Source organism: Manacus vitellinus, unplaced genomic scaffold (assembly GCF_001715985.3).
Source record: "Manacus vitellinus isolate BGI_N305 unplaced genomic scaffold, ASM171598v3 scaffold_39_pilon, whole genome shotgun sequence".
Lineage (NCBI taxonomy): Eukaryota > Metazoa > Chordata > Aves > Passeriformes > Pipridae > Manacus > Manacus vitellinus.
This window is the reverse complement of record NW_021940534.1, coordinates 1,827,637-1,844,020: the sequence shown is the minus strand read 5'-3', so window position 1 is coordinate 1,844,020 and position 16,384 is coordinate 1,827,637. Positions and strand designations below refer to the sequence as shown.

Sequence of the window (16,384 nt, the reverse complement as noted above, 5' to 3'; positions counted from 1 at the left end):
CTCGGCTGTGGCTAATGGCTGAGACTCAGCTGTTCTGAAAATGGGAACTGAGTATATGAAAAGTCGCATAAGGACACAGAGAAGTACAAGCAAAGTGCCCTGCCTTGGCATTATGATTACCTCACTACGTTACCGAAGCGCAAAAATCACCCCTTACACATTATGAAGCATCCTGTTTGAAACTCCTTTCAAATTTGATGAAATGCCAACTGTCTTTCAGTGCAGTTTGGGTTATTTAATGAAAGTTTATGCCGGTGTGGAGAACAACAGTCAAGAGGAGAAAACTTACTTGTAAAACTTAATTGTGGGCTCAACAGCCAGCATAACAAACGGTGCAACAGTATAGCACACAGCCAGTTGAGTGACAACCCAGGTAACAATGTCGTAGGCTATCTTAAGAGGCACTGATGAGAGGAAGTAATGTCTGCAATTGTTTCTTATCTGCAGATTAGGGAAAAGTAAACAAAAAATTATATACATCCATTTCTTAGGCAAAGCCACGTGGACACATTGCAGTGCATAACTCCCCACTTACCATCAGCATTAGTATCACAGAAAGGTTTATATGCCCATTAGAAAGCACTGAGTAGGAACACAGAAGTGTATTGACTGGCATATCCAAGATGCCACAGTCAGTGGCAAACAGAGGAGTGGCCCCCAATTTCCTCTCTCATAATCACAGAAGCAGACTCTCCTTATGGGTGTCTGGCACAGTATCTTTGGGGAGGGCAGCTGTTCTTCCTCCCTCCTTGTTTTCATTTATTACTGGTTATCAACAGTAAAACAAAGTTACTTTAATTGGACAAATAAGTGTTTATACCTACAAGTATGTGCTGTTCCATAGAGATTTTGGGTTAGTTTCACATTTATGAAATCCTCATAAATGAGAGGCAAAGTACACGTTAAGAGAGCGTGTTCAGCAACCTCCTTTAGCCATAGTGGTTAATACTGATTACTAGTTTAATTCACCTTTCAAATTGACCTGACTATTTATCCATAGTCAAACTCTAAAAGACAACAGTGGTGCTTCCTAGCCCTGCACCACTGGCTGGTTCAGCCTGAAAAATCAGCAGTGATAAATTTATCAACAGTGAGACATGAAACCTGTTCTGACCAGTTTACTGCATCAATTGAATCCACATAAATTGTTCAAGTTTGGGCTAATGCTCAGCCCATAGCAGCTTCTTGTGTAAGACTGGGCCCAGAGCCAATTACACACCAGCATATAGGCAACATGACCCAGTAAAAGTCTGCAATCCAACATGATCTTGAATTCCGAGCTAATTTGACTGCATGGACATAGTTGGTGGCTCTGCTAATTGTATATCCTCAAACAACATTTCCTCTGACAGCCTGGGACAGCAGTGCATCACGTGCACAATCAGTGCTGGTTCTAACTGCTGGGGGTACTTTGCAATTAGTGTCAATACAGAACAAAGTTTCAATGAACATCAAGCCTGCAAAGACATGCAAGAGGGCTCACATCAGGGACAAGCTGCTTGACCATGTGATGGTGCGGTTGGCAACTGGAGAGTATCTAGCACTGGCCTTAGAAGAGAACAATGAAAGGTACATACTGCTCTGGCTGCAAGTGTGATAAGGATTCCAGTGAGAAACGTAAAATAATATCCAGGATAGATACCATGCCACAGGGCCGACAGGATAAATGTTAAAGCCGTAGGGTACCGGGGAGCTCTGTCATAGCAGACACTGCAAAAATGAAAACAAAAGAGAAGAGGCTGAATATAACTGAACAATGGACACTGCATTTCAAATACTTCTCTGTTTCTAAGGTCTTAATCTGCTTCCTTAATGGTCTTATCTTGCCTCTGTTACAGACTAGGGCACGAGGCACTCTCCTTTCATTTAAATGGAGGTTTAGGTGGAATGAGGAAGCATGCTTTTTTGCACTGAATATCCAAAGAGTGCCTGTACTCATTCCTGGCGGTCAAAGCATCTAAGTAAATAATGGAATAAAGGACAGGCAAGACTTCCTTCACCTTTACATCACTATCTGGAATCATACACTACCCTTCAAAACTCTGATGACAGATCAAGAGCAAGTTGAAAGACAAAGAGATGTGACCCCACCCTTCAGTGGTGAACTGAGATATTTTTAGGCACAGTTATCTGGCAGATGCTGGGAACAACAGGGAGTGCCGTAAGCTATTGCAAAACAGGGGATTCCTGCTAACTTTAGCAGCCTGAAAATCTTATTCCCAAGATGCAAGTGATGGATAACAGTTAAGAACACAAAAACAGGTCTATTTGGCTATCCAAAGTTTAACTGAAAAACTGTGTTCCAAAGAAACAAGTCAAGATAAATGCTTTTCTTATCAGGAACATAATTTGAATAATGAAAAACAGTAGACATTGACTTTTAAGATGTATGTGTTTAACATCATTATAGTTATGATAGCTACAATAAATCTATGCCTGCATTTCAGACACCGTGCTGACTGTACACTGAGCTTTAATCATGCCACAAAGTGTAATGAATAACAAGACATAGCCCAATCTACAAAATTTGTACTTGTGCTAGTATTTATAACATGTGCCTTAACAGTCAGAGGTTAAAATCAAGTCATCTCAGTGCCATATCCTAAACAAGGACTCCTTGGCAAGCATCTTCAGACTACACTTGGACTTTGAAGATTTTGACTTCTCTCCATTTCTTACTGAACTGGATCCCAGTGACACAGCAAGGTTCACCTCTCCATGGGAAATGTAGCACAGTAAAGCAAAACAGTATAGGAAGAATAATGGAGAGAAACAAGAAAATGCTATTACTTCCTATTATGAGGGATTCGAACAGTTCATGTATTACTTTGCTGCTCATATATAAAATATGAACATTTTACATTTGCAGCAATAAAACTTTACAGCACCAAATACCCTTGTATACCACCAACTGTTTAAGACACCGAAACAAAGAAAGCACAAGAGGCTATACATTTATGAGATCCACCAGTCAGCGTTTTTCCAGGCCATGTAGTGGTTTTGGGTCTCACATGCATGTTACTGTTTGATTACTCTTACCGTTTTAGCCAGGCAGCTGTCTGAATGTTCCAGTTTTCAATGTACATTTTAAAACTTGTTGCAGTCTAAGAAAGAAGTTCATGTGAAATGTTAGCACTGAAACCTGTAAAATACTACTTGCATTTTAAATTCATGAGGAGGTACATGGAAAATATTAATTCTAGCTGCTAACTTTTGTGAAGACCGTGCCACAATCCATCATTACATTAATATGATTTGGGAGGGACATCAACTAGGTTGATGGCTCACTGCCAACTTGGCACTTGCTCTAAAGTCTCACTTTGTTACATAAAATTAAATACAATGTTTGGTTATTTTTCAAATAATGGCAAATCTGAAAAGCTTTCTTGTTTTATATGGTTGGTCTTCCCTTCAGTTCATAAACAGCTCCATTTTTGGAAGAGATACCTTGCCACCCAATTATGCAGTCTGGACTCTCCTAGAGTACAATTAAAACAATGTGTTAAAAAAATCAAAAGAAATGCATTATTATTTGGAGAAGGAAGGGGGGGAGACTGAAAAACATGGATAAAAAATTTTAGGACTAAATTTAGAAGCCAACTGTCAGTGCACTGCCAAGCTTGAGAAACCAGAGTAGACTCCAGGGTCCTGAGAGAACCACCCATACTTCCTCTGAGTTCCCCCAGCTTTAGGAGACTGCTGGACTCCGTTGTTCAGCATCGGTTCCCTAATCCTGATCAAATTCACATCTGGTGGTTCTCCATCCCTGCTCCCTGCCTTGGCTCCATGCCTGCTGACAAAAACCTTCAAGGGCCCCCTCACCAAGCAGGGTCATGATTCAGTGACACTGCATTATTTTGCCATATCAGCTGCAGGCAAGCGCACACTGAAAAGATGTATTAAGGGCAACGATTTCCAAAGGGAACATGCAGATATCTTTGCACTTCCACAAAGAATCCCAAGGCTAGCAATTCATCCTCTGAATTTAGAGTTAAAATGATTAGCAATTCCCAGTGCAGCACTGCCACATTTTAATTGCCTTACTGCACCAAGAGAAGCCAAGAAAAATACAGTTTCTCATCCAACTAATATTGTCACTCTCTTTTGGCCTCCTTTAATTTCCCCAGTTACATTACCAAGAGTGAAAGTAGTCACTGGCTGTCAAAACAAGCATGTTGCCAAGGCTTTCACGTCCCCAACATGTGTTTAGCCCCTGTCCACGTTTTAATGCTTGTACCACTCCTGCCATGTGCTTATCTTACTACAGATCACATAGTCCCATTTAGCACTCAGGTTCCCAACTCTTAAGCAATTTTACATATGTTGAATATACAGACTATACCTGTACATACTGCACAATCACACTTCAATTTCCAGCATTGTTGTTGGCACATAAAGTGATGGTTCAAGGCTTACCTGAAGTCATGGTCTCTGTAGCTCCTTTTTTTTCTCATTGCACACATGATCAGATCAGAGAGCACTCTGCTTTATGCTCTTGGAAACAATATCTGATCTCTGTTGTTCGTGAGACCAATAAAGGAAGTAAGTTTTGAGAGGCCTACAGTTCAGTGGCTAGAGAGGAGCAAAAGCTCCTATTTCCTTAATTTGGCTCGACTAAAGAGCATTGCTTGCTCTTCATTTTCCTACTTCAAACAAAAGTTTCCTCAGCTCATCAAAGGAGGAATCATCTCCTGCTGAAGACTGAATCAGATATTTATTCAAGATCTCAGAGTGGCACCTAGGGCGCTGCTGTCATTGAGGAGTGTAAAACATTTCTGGGCTCTGTATTCTGTACTGCTCAAGGAGAGATGTACACTGAGAATTAATTAATATTAAAAATAAAAAGAAAGAATGTTGAAAAAGAGGGAGCGTATCATGATACTTCCAATTTTGGCATCTTCAATGAAGAATTACAGGAGCTCTTTCATTTTTGAGCAGAGCTATTACAGCACGTTTACTTAATCACAGATCATTCTGCAATAAAGCATTCAACTTATTTTCCTCCATGATTATGTTTAAAATCATAACTACAAAATTACAGAGGGAAGCTCCTCCTATTTCTAAAAAAGAAGCCCTTAGAAAGCAGTCTCAGACACATAAATATTTTCCTATCTCACTGGCATTCACAGAATATTTTTCAGGGGAAACAGTTGGCCATCTTTTGCATTAGAGATACAAGCACAAATAGCTTACAAAAGACTAATGGATTTTAAAAGTACACTGCAGTCACAAGAAATGTGTGACAGATGTTTTGAGAAACAGTGTGGCTTGCTGGATGGCGCTCTAGACTAGTAGCCATCTAAGCTCTATGTGGCTCTGTCAGTTCCCATTCAGGTTGCTTGATTTGTACCTGTTATGCCTCCTACCCTTGCTTTTCTCCATTTACAAGAGGCACTCCAGCCCTTCCAAGTGTTTGTGCAATGACTGCTTGTGCCTCTTTCACTACTACCACTTATCTCAACTAGGCTACAAAAGTGAAAGTGTTAGAAGTAAATAAACAGACATTTCACAGATGGTGAAGAATCATAGCTGTGAGCAATTTACTGACCCACTGAGCTCAGCCACAATCTACAGCACTTGACTGCTCATTTATTAAATATCTGATATAATTATTTATTAGCATTCAGGAAAATATTTAGAAATACAACCTGAATGCAGACCATGAGGAAGCCTGTGAGACAGATGCTTTTTATCTGCCCAACAGATAAAATACAAAACCTCTTCACGCTAAAGAGGAGCAGTCTGGTGGTATGGACTTATTTTCCTTTCAACAAAGCCTTTCCCCATTATCATGCCCATTTCTCTACAATTATGCCAATGCAGCCGCTCCTTTATCTCACCTCAATGTTCCAGATATTCAAATTGGACAACAGGTCCCAGCGGAAAGTGCCTCTCTCATCAACTCCACTGAATCCATAACCAGCTGCATTGTTGACTGCATCTGCTGCAATTTCAAAGCAAAACAGGTCAAAATCAGACTGCTGGAAAAGCCATATTTTCTTACAAGTCAGTATGACACTAAACACACATTCAAACCAGCTTTGTAGCAATTAGCAACCTCTCTTTCCAAGAAAAGCTTTTTCTTTGCAAAGGGGCACTACAATTAGGCTACATAAGAGTCATTTCCTGAAGAGGAAAGACTAGCTACCCCTTAGGCAAAAGAAATAACAATGAATAAAAATCACTTTTCCTATTATTTTGCATTTATTATTCACCTGAGATAGATATACAAGTGTGGCCATAAAATGAATGAGTATTCTCTTCAAAAGGGCAACTGGATGTCACAGCATCTTCCACAATTCTGAAAAGCTGTAATGTCTCAAAGACATGCTTACCATTTCTATTAAGAGTTCCAACATGACTGTTCTAATTAAGACTGGCATTCAGACTTCCACAGACAAAGCCTTATGCTAATCCTGCTGCCCAGTGCCTCACTAAAGTGTCTCACCTCTACAAATCAAATATTGAGTAACTTCAATTACAGACTTAGCTACTTTAAGCACAAGTAAAAGCTTGGATAACAGTAGGCATTACATATTGCTACACACTTGTTCTTGCCCAGGGTGCTGGTCAACTATCTCCCCCCCTCAGACTTAACTGGAAGTCACCTCATCACTGGATCTCGAGATTCTGCTTTCAGTGTGCCCCTGCTAGAAATACCTTCTTGCAGGACTAAGAAAACAGAAGGGAGGATTCATTATCACCTCTGAATCACTAGTTGCAGCCAAAACTGAGGATCATTGGAAGAAAAAGTGAAGTGCAAATACAGGTAAGGCTTTTCTTTCTAGATCCTTTACAAAATAAAAGCCTGGTTATGCTTTAAAAAGGTCAGTATTTCTTTTCCAATAAAGAAAATTGATTTTGCTTTGTAAATGCTATGAGTACAGGCACAAGCTCATGGAGAAGCCCTAATGCACAAAACTAGGGAGAGAATCTAATTAAAAGCAACATGACTAACAACAAATAAATAAACAAGTAGCCTTGTCTAACCTGAAACTTTCCATTTTATTTTCCACTTTACTAAATGAGCCAGATTTTATTGATGGAAAGAAAGGCCTCCATGTTTTTAATTATCTCCCTGTTCAAAAAAACCCAAATGAACGACAAACAACAACCCTGCATGAAGTTGGCCCATAGGATCCTGCCCAAACTCAGAGGCTGGAGCTGCATGTAACAGTCACCCCAGAGCAGGGGAACTCCTGCATTTGCTCCTTCGTGCCCTAAGGGTTGCAGGGACCAATCATTTAGTGTTTATTTGCCAAAACCAAGAAATCAGAAATCATAGGATCAGCAGTTATAATATAGCAGACCCCTCAGCCTCTTGCTTCCCAAGCTGCTGTCTGCAGAGCGAGGTGTGAAGCACAGAAAGATGACAACTGTCCACACTCAAATTGCTCACAAAACCCCAATCTCCACAAAGCTCAGCAGAGGTTTTGTCTCCCTGCTGACTTGAACAGCTCTGGTGTATGGCTTTCACCACTCCTTGGGTGGAGGCACTCAGATCTGAAGTGGTTTGACAGCTCAGAGTTAGATTTGCAGCCACGTTCCCATGATTATCGCTAATGCAGCAAGAAGCTGAATTTTCTTTCCGTGGATCTGGAGGAATTCAGCAGCGCAGCTCTCACACAATAGCGTGCCTGTCCTTTTCTGAGGACAGGAAGCGTTTATCAGCCCATTTCAGCAGGCACTTTTGTAATGCCCTGGGCCACACCACCAGGAGCAAAACTGCAAAAGGATAAAGTGTCTGCTGTTCTGCTGCCTGGATTTGCAGTATGAATAAAGGAGGCCTCACCCTCCAGTATGTAATGCATGCTTTCCACCCGCCCCCCCCCTCATTTGTAAGATATTTCTACAGTCTCTATGGTTTAGTCATGTCACAAATCCAAGTTCAATAATGGACTTTCAGTTAACTATAATGCTGGAAAAAATGGAGGCAACAATTTGACATTGGATCCCACAAAAATAAGTTTGTGAGCAAGCCATTCTTAATCTTAAAGCTTTTCCCATCCCACACATGCCAGTCCTGGCTGCCTTTCCTCGATCTGACAGTTTTATTCCCAGCAGTTTAATCACAGTCTCGCAATGAATCTCCCTGACTATTTCCATCCCATCTCAGTGACATCCTTCTCAGCTTCAGGTATATGCATTGCTGGTTGGGCTTTTAGGATCTCCCCTACACACAGTGTCTTGTAATACCAGCAAAAAAATTCAGTAGATTTTCAGCCTGGCATAAAGGATCTGACTCCTCACACACAGATGTGAAACGTGACTTCTAAAAGAAAGAAGGTACAATGCAAAAAGATTATTTTGACCACCAGTCTAGCTGGTTCCTAAAAGAAATTTGTTTCTCTTTCTAATGAGCTGTCTTACTTCTCCTTTTCCTTGCAGAGATTTTTGGGTCCTTCCCAACACCTCTCCTTTGTTCCCCGTGGTTCTCCAGTCCTTTCTCTGGACTGCTCAAAGCCAAGGTGTATACAGGACCCCACAGTGCCCTAGAGGCACAGCCTAACTTCAGCCCCACAACATGCACCACAGCTTTCTAATAGAGAGACATGTGTTAAAGAGGGCCCTAAAGAAAGACAGGGGTCTGTTTGCACTGTAACATGCAAAGCCTGAGCCAGCATGACAAATTTTAACCTCTCAACCCCATCGGTATAAGTAAAAAGCTATGAGTAAAGCATAAAAATCAATGTTAAGAGGAGGTTTTCCTGTAATAATTAATTTGATATATTAACAAAGTTTTAAGTGAGAGGAAATCGTTACATTGACTCTACTGTAAAGAAGCTGAAAAATAGATTTGGCTCCAGACACAGGGAATCTTCACAGACAAGCTGGAATAGATTTTATGCATGTTTTTTCAAAACTTTTGACATCTCCCCACTTCACCAGGGTTCCCTGCCTAAAGGAACACAGTACACCTCTCAAGTGAACTACAGGTCTAGGGACCATTTTATTCTGTCCCCATCCGCAATGTTTCACCTCTCTCCCATTTATGAACTTATTTGTTACACACAAAAATACATGATGTAGCCACACTTACCCAACGTCCATGCAAAATAATACTTTGGTTTTGCTGCCTGTGTTACAACATACAGGTAACCAAGTCTTGACAAGAAGGGCGTTTTATCAAGAAATTCGTTATCAATAATATACGCCATAGGAAAGTTCTTGGTAAGCGTCAGGAATAAAATGAGAGATACTAGTGTGATAAAAAGCTTGTACATCACTGCTCCCTAAAAAGACAAAACAATGAAACATTCATTAGAAACATTTGATTAAGGGGAAAACAAGGCAGTGTTCACGACATACAAAACCAATGTGCTTCAAGAACCAATAAAGTTAGAAATTACAAAGTTGGTACTGACTAATTCAGAAGAGGTGATGAAGAAAAGGCCAGAGTCAAAGGTTTAGTTTCATTTGGTTTACTGAACTACCTATAGATACGTACAAGGGACAATCAGTCACAAGTCATTTGTGATTGGTGATGAACTTCATGAAAGACTCCTACACTAGTTAGTGGAGGTCCTAAAATGAGAAAGAAAACAAACAAAACCCTACAATGGAAAGCAGAAATCCTCTTTATATGTACTATCATCTCCTGGAACTGAAGACTGGGTTCCTCCTCAAAGCCAAAAGCATTGATATTCAGTATAGGAGTAGGTCTTACTGCCCAGCTACCACCCAGAGGTCTTGCTAAAAATCACTTGTCCAAAAAGTCTATGTGTTGTACAGTACACTTGTACCCATGGTACAGGGTATCTGCTCTGCCACAGTGTTTTCTATTACAGCTACCTACCTTCCTATATACTACTATTGACAATCATGTCAGTAGTTTGAAGCTTGTTTTCACAGAATCACAGAATATTCTGAGTTGGAAGGGACTCACAGGGATCATTGACTCCAACTCTCAAGTGAATGGCGCACACAGGGATCAAACCCACAACCTTAGTGTTATTAGCACCAGGCTGCTAATCTCAGGGTCAAACACACATAATGAGTAAACCCTTCTAGATACAGTCATAATTAAAAAGTAAATCTGACACTTGGGTACCACGTAAAACCTGACTCATGTTTTGAAAAGAGTACTAAAATGCAATATACTATTGAAACAACAATGTGGTTTATGAACCAAAGTACTCTTTTTATATATTGTCCACATTCTGGAATAAATTATTGTGAAATTATTTTCTAATGTAGATTATAATATTCTCTGCTGATTTACATCTTATGCAATATAGGCCTTATTCTGACCTCAGTCAGACTAATGTAAATCAGAAGTGACACCTCTAGAGCCAGTAGAAAGACAACTGTGTGCAACAGGAATCAGCAATGCCTAAGCTCATACTCAACCTCAGAGGAAACATTCTGCCCACACTCACAAAGCTACACGTTCAGTGTCACCTTAAGATAAGAGAAAGAAATCTGGTTTTCATGTGTTATCCTGTTGTACCAGAAGGCCATTTTATAAGAAGGTTTTAAGTAATATTAAAAAAAATATAAAATAAAATTAATGCTAATAGTATGTGAAAAACTTACCTCTGAGTCATATTACAGTGTGAGATTCTCTTGCAAAGCACCTGGACAGGCTACAGCTTCTGATAAGCCATGAATTATATATTTCTAACATCTCCTGCACTACAGGGGAAATTTTACTTTTTTCCTGATGTTTCCTCTTCTGTCTGGAGCTTAACTGCAACTTGTCATTGTCAGAACCTTCAGACCATTCCCACTGCTTCACAAAGGAGTGCGCATTAACCAGTGACTCGTTCGGCAAGCCAAACCCATTTGGGGAATTCACTAGTCCCTTCACCCCTGACCTTGTGATAAAAACAGCAGCCACACATAGAAAAAACACAGTGTAACATTTACTGGGAAGATAATCCAAAACTGTCTTTAATTCTTAGTTTTTAATTATGAGAATCATGTACAAAGCTGTACTCTCCTACCCTCTGCAATAAATCTTCGTCATTTTAAAACTTACAGTTGGAGAAGGATCAGGAAGCCTGTCATAACCCTTCTGCTTCCAGTTCACTTCTAACAGTTTCATGTGCACATGCCTCCCTTCAATGAAGGCGATATAATCCTTGTAATTGCTGCAAGGCCCAGCTATGATGCTCATAAAATTGAGGAGATAACTTAAATACTCCAGTAAAGAAGGTCTTGACCTGTGAAAAATCAGCCACACACAACAAAACAAAACAAAACAAAACAAACAAAAAAAACAAGGTAAAACACAGCAAAGGCTTTCACCAGTTTTTGTTTGCACGGTCTGCCTCATTTCCCCACCTCTCTCCTATCATCCTCACCCCAGTTGAAAGCTCACTAGATCTGTTTGGGGGAAGATGAAACACAGTCTGCCTTATATTCTGGCGATGTCTGGCAGATGGCAGTCAGAACAAAAGTAACATGGAAGTGCTTAAGCTACACATGAACTAACGCTAAGGATTTGAGAAGTTGTAATCTTACAAAGATTTTAGTTTCAAACAGTAATAAATTTAAATATCCACTTTCAAACAAACTGGCTTGTGCATTTTGACCAGGCCACCAGTACCAGGAGTGAGAAGCTGGTAATTAATTTTGGACATCTGTCCAGTACGTCAGGGACCATAGTGCCTTGTTATACAAACCACAGGGCAGGGAGCTTTTAAGACCAGGGCTCTCAGTCCTGAGAGAGGCTCTCACTCACCCTTCAGTCCACCCTTTTGAAAAATGGGAAGTGTCACGTAAGACACAGAGGAAGAGAATGAAGAGACTCTCTCCTACTGTGCAAATAAAGGAAGTAATTGCCTATATTGCATCATGAACAGGAAAAGGAACTAAGGGAAAAAAACCCACATAAATTATAAGACAGCTGAAGATGAAAGTCAAAGAAAGTCCATCGTGTTTATTTTTTTCATTTTGCACGTGCATATCCCACCAGTTCCTTCTGGAATTTTACATTTTATGTAAAATGAAGAAGATTTACTGTCCTTGCTACAGGAAAAATAAGACACACAGAGGCTCGGTTTTTTAATGTGGCAAAAAAATGCCAACATCAATATCGTGCACTGAGTGCTCTCCACAAATGTGATAATAGTCACCATTCAAGTCAACATGGAGCCCTGAGATGAGAGCACAAACTTGAGCACAGTGTTTCAGGGCTCTCCTGTTCAAGGCACAGATGGACAAGCATAAACCAAAACCCACTTAAAATTCTCTCAGACTAAAACAAATTTCTAGCAGAAAAACTAAGCAACAGTTAAACATTTTCTGTTGCCTACTTCTATTCTGAAGTGGAATTAGTTTGAATAAACAGTTAGATTAGCCAGGATTTTCTGCATTCACCCTACTGGTTATTGTAGATGTTAGTGCCTGAACAGTATGCTCTCTGGTGAAAGCATTCCACAGAAAGATGCAGCAAACAATTTGGGGTAAGTCTCATCTTTCTGTTCTACAAAATCAGGTCCATGATTTGAGCTTCTGAGGTCTACAGTAAGATTAAAAACAAAGTCATTAGTTTCAGCTTAGATACTGCACATGGTTGGGTGGGGAGACATGAGCAATGCATGAAGGAATGTACAGAGGATGAGTGAGAAACAAAAACAGACCAAGAACAAGAGGGAAGACAAAAGGCTGTATTACCAAAGGGGATTTAAAACTCTTCAGTTATGAGCTCATCTACTGTAAAAGAAAAAAAAAAAAGCCTGTTTGGTAAGAATTTGACTAGAATTAATCATATGGTCACAAGGGCCCAGTGCATTAAACATTACGCTGCGAGCCTTAAAAATAGACACAAGACCACCTACAGGATTTTTGCTTTTCAAGAAATTATTCTCCTACTTTTTGACGCTCATAGGTAGATTTTCTGATGGCTAATCTTCTGCCTTGGAAATGAAGGAAATAATTTCCTTGGCCTTAAACAAACACTTCATGGTGAAAAGTAGTTACGGTTGTAAGACTAATTCTGTAACACAGATTCTTAAAAAAAATCAACAAACTGACTTGCATCCTGCACTTGTATTGAGAGACAAATTAGAAAAAAAGGTATTTAAAAGAGATGATCAGCATGCTCTCTGAAAAATGAGAAGACTGGTCACATAACATGAAGAACTGGGAGTATTAACATTATGGAGGGAGACAGAAAAAATAAAATTCCAGCGTTCAAAAATGATGGCAAAGGAAAGCAATACTTGAAGTTTCAGAGTCAAACCACTATGCAGTGGTTTGCCGACAGGGTAGAAGTATTCTACTTAGGAAAATAACATATCATAGACCAGATGAAGATAACAGCCAAAAAGTCCATATAGTAGAGTCTTAGCCTGAATTTAAAAGAGTTGATTCAGCAAAGACTAGTTTTGTTGCATGTGGAGTATGTATTTAAGTCAATAAGACATTGCCAAGTATTTCAGTGCTTTACTGACCAGCACAGGGATTGGATTGAAGCCCTGGATTGAAGAAATAAGGAATATAGGAGAGAAGTTATGTTTGTGTAAGGTGGGCAATAACAGCAGCATTACAAAAACACATACTCAAGCAGCAAATAGAAAAAGCACATAGGACTTTTGGCATATCATGGACTGGAGAGAAGCAGGGAACATTTTCATGGCCAAGACACGAAGTTGTTCCTAACATTGCAATGGAAAAGAAAAAAACAATAAAAACAAATAAACAACCCACACCCTAAACTTCTTTGGGAGAAATTAAACACAAATCACTAGGGGAATTACGTCCTTACTTTACAGCAAGCCGATTTTGCTCAGCAGTGAGTTCCTCAGCTTGTCGCCCTATTCCTAGAAAAAAAAAGTCACATTAGATCTTTCCAAAAGACAAACAGTAAAAGCTATTCCCAAAGCCTAATGTTTGCACCCCACATGCAACTTTCTAAAACCACAAACTTCAAAATTTCTTTGTCACGGGCAGTTGTAATACATCTCAATTCCTAACTTTTAGGTCAAGTATATTCATGTTCTACCCTATCTCTTTACCCAGTTTCTTACCTCATTCCCCCTTTCTCACCCTACACTGTGAGGAAGAGCAGCCATAGCATTCCCACACACACAATGGAACTGGCAATGCCATCAACTGGCAGTGACCCCCAGCAGCCTCTACAAACAGTCCCGGGCTGGAAAAACCTCAGTTGCCAGAAGCCGCTGGCTCATTTAAGCACAAGCCTCCCACTGGCTCCTTGGTGAGAAATGGAGCATTTCACAGCAGGAGGAGTGGGCAGTGGAAGGGAAGCAGGCTCTCAGGGAACAGAAGCTCCACTGGTGTGAAAGAGCAGCCCAGCTGCCTGCTGCTGGAGCAAGCCTAAACATACACATCAGTAATAATCTGGAATTGTACAAGGTCCAGACTGGAAGGGTGACCTCCTGTTGAGTGCACAAGACCTTTGGGGCCAGAGGTAGAGCACAGACTCAACATCCCAGGAAAACTTTAAGGAAAAATCTTGTGTGATGGCCAGTGGTAAACCGATGTTGCTTATAGCAAATAGCTCCAGATCTTCACTCTATAGCTTTAACTGTGAGGAATCCCACTGGCTTCAGCACAACTCACCAGGGGATGATTCACAGCACTGATCCAAGCATGCATGTGGGTGAGGGGCTTGGCATCAACTTACACTACTGTTTTAAACCTACTGGCCATAATTACCAATACACACACAGAGGACCCATTTCCTAAAACGACTGCTGATAAGCTCCTCATTTCCATTCTCTCTCTACTGTTTCAGTTTGTAAATATTAAGAGAGCTTGAGCTTCAGAGAAACAATTAAGCACTTAATTACTTAAAGGGCTGGGTATTTTGTTTGTCTGTTTCCATTTATGGACAGCTGTGTTAAACTTTTACAAATAGAAATTTGTCACTGATGCTTGAACTGCAAGCTGCCCCCGTTTGATCAACTGCTCCATATATGGGTGTTCACAATATAATGAGCTTTTTCTACTGTCATTAATCTGTAGGATTTCTGATCTGTTTAAAACACTCCTGCCTCTGCTGTTATCTTTTTCCTTTCTGTCTGTTCATTTACCTTCCATATTCTAGGTGTGTACCTAGGCTGCACACTGCTGTGGCATGCTGAGCTGGCTGCTAGCTTAACTAACAGAGGCAGGGAAGCCCCAGCAACATGAATGCCAATAACAAGGTCAATTAGCTAAGCTTCAAGCTGTACTTTAGACTCACTAGTGCAAACCTGGCTTGCAAACAATGCAAACCCTGCAGTCTGTGATGTGGCCATCACCTAAATCCTAGATCATAACAACTCTATAGCAGGTTACTTATTTAGTTGCCCACATCTTATAATGCAGTGGGCCTCAGACCATCAGAAATTCACACTGCAACATCAGTAGGTGCAAGCAATAGTTGCTACTGATGACAACTGACATTTGTAGCCTTTGCACTGTACACTGTACTACACGCAGGCATTTTACTGGGAAATAATAGTGTTCTTTGTCACAGCACAGCACAAGACTGAAGACAATGCTATTTTGCTTGCAACTGTGCTTCTCTCTGCACTGGGAAAAAGCTATTGAATTCTATCTCTCACAACTCATGGAGTATATTACCACTGAATATATCAGAGCTAGCATATTTTTTGCTAAATTAATGCTAATGACTGAAACCATGCACCAAACACAACTCTTGACCTCTGAGAACCAATAACAGCTTCAGAGAGCTTCATGGAGATGCACTGTAGCATCTAAACAGGAGATACCAGTACTAGCTAAAATCCAAATTGGGCCCAAAGGAACTAGAGCACCCAAAGGGAAAAATACAGTTGTCTTTGACATTGCAAAGACAATTTGATCCTAGAGAACTGATCACAATTTGAAGTTTCTCATTTTCCTCCACAAAGCACTTTTCTTCTTCATTTGAAACAACTCATTGAACTACAACTCATTCACTCCATATCTCAGCCATAGAACGCACTGGAATAAAAAGGTCATCATCAGGACGTGGGAAGAGATTCCTTTTTCTTACCATCATGTAACTGGCATGCAAGTGTTGTGATCTTCTGTGTAATTATCATCAGCGGACTATAACAAAGACAGAAACAACAGTTACATGTCTTGTAGTACAAATTATTCCCAACTTTCTTACTGAATGTCTTTATTCCTTTAAAGGGCATAACTGTATTAGCAACAAGTGGAAAACATCCAATTAAAACTGAAGGAGGCACTCAGGCATAAGACAATTGCCTGGGTTCAAAACAACCCCACAGTAACTTGCACTGGAATTTTTAATTGCTAAGTACACACAAAGCCTTATTTTATGTCTCCCTATCGCGCAGCAGTGCAAATTGTAGTTCAGAAGAAATCACACCACTAGGAAATACCAGCTTCTGCAGTCCACTGAGCTTTCTTTCAGGCAAAGACCAAATTCAGTGCAACACTAGAATACAGCAACACT

The 16,384-nt window shown here is 40.2% G+C and overlaps 1 protein-coding gene across 1 annotated transcript in view; it reads right to left on the bottom strand.

The window, feature by feature from the left end:
• Window positions 1–285: 285 nt before the first annotated feature.
• The window catches only part of MBOAT1 (membrane bound O-acyltransferase domain containing 1), a 29,891-nt gene continuing 13,792 nt past the window's right edge, over window positions 286–16,384 (bottom strand). Inside the window, exons 4-11 of the mRNA XM_018077716.2 lie at window positions 15,956–16,011; window positions 13,715–13,769; window positions 10,982–11,165; window positions 9,041–9,233; window positions 5,841–5,944; window positions 3,040–3,104; window positions 1,578–1,710; window positions 286–441 (exon numbers count right to left, since the gene is read on the bottom strand). Of these exons, the coding sequence (XP_017933205.1) occupies window positions 286–441; window positions 1,578–1,710; window positions 3,040–3,104; window positions 5,841–5,944; window positions 9,041–9,233; window positions 10,982–11,165; window positions 13,715–13,769; window positions 15,956–16,011 (946 nt within the window). The remainder of the gene's footprint in view (window positions 442–1,577; window positions 1,711–3,039; window positions 3,105–5,840; window positions 5,945–9,040; window positions 9,234–10,981; window positions 11,166–13,714; window positions 13,770–15,955; window positions 16,012–16,384) is intronic.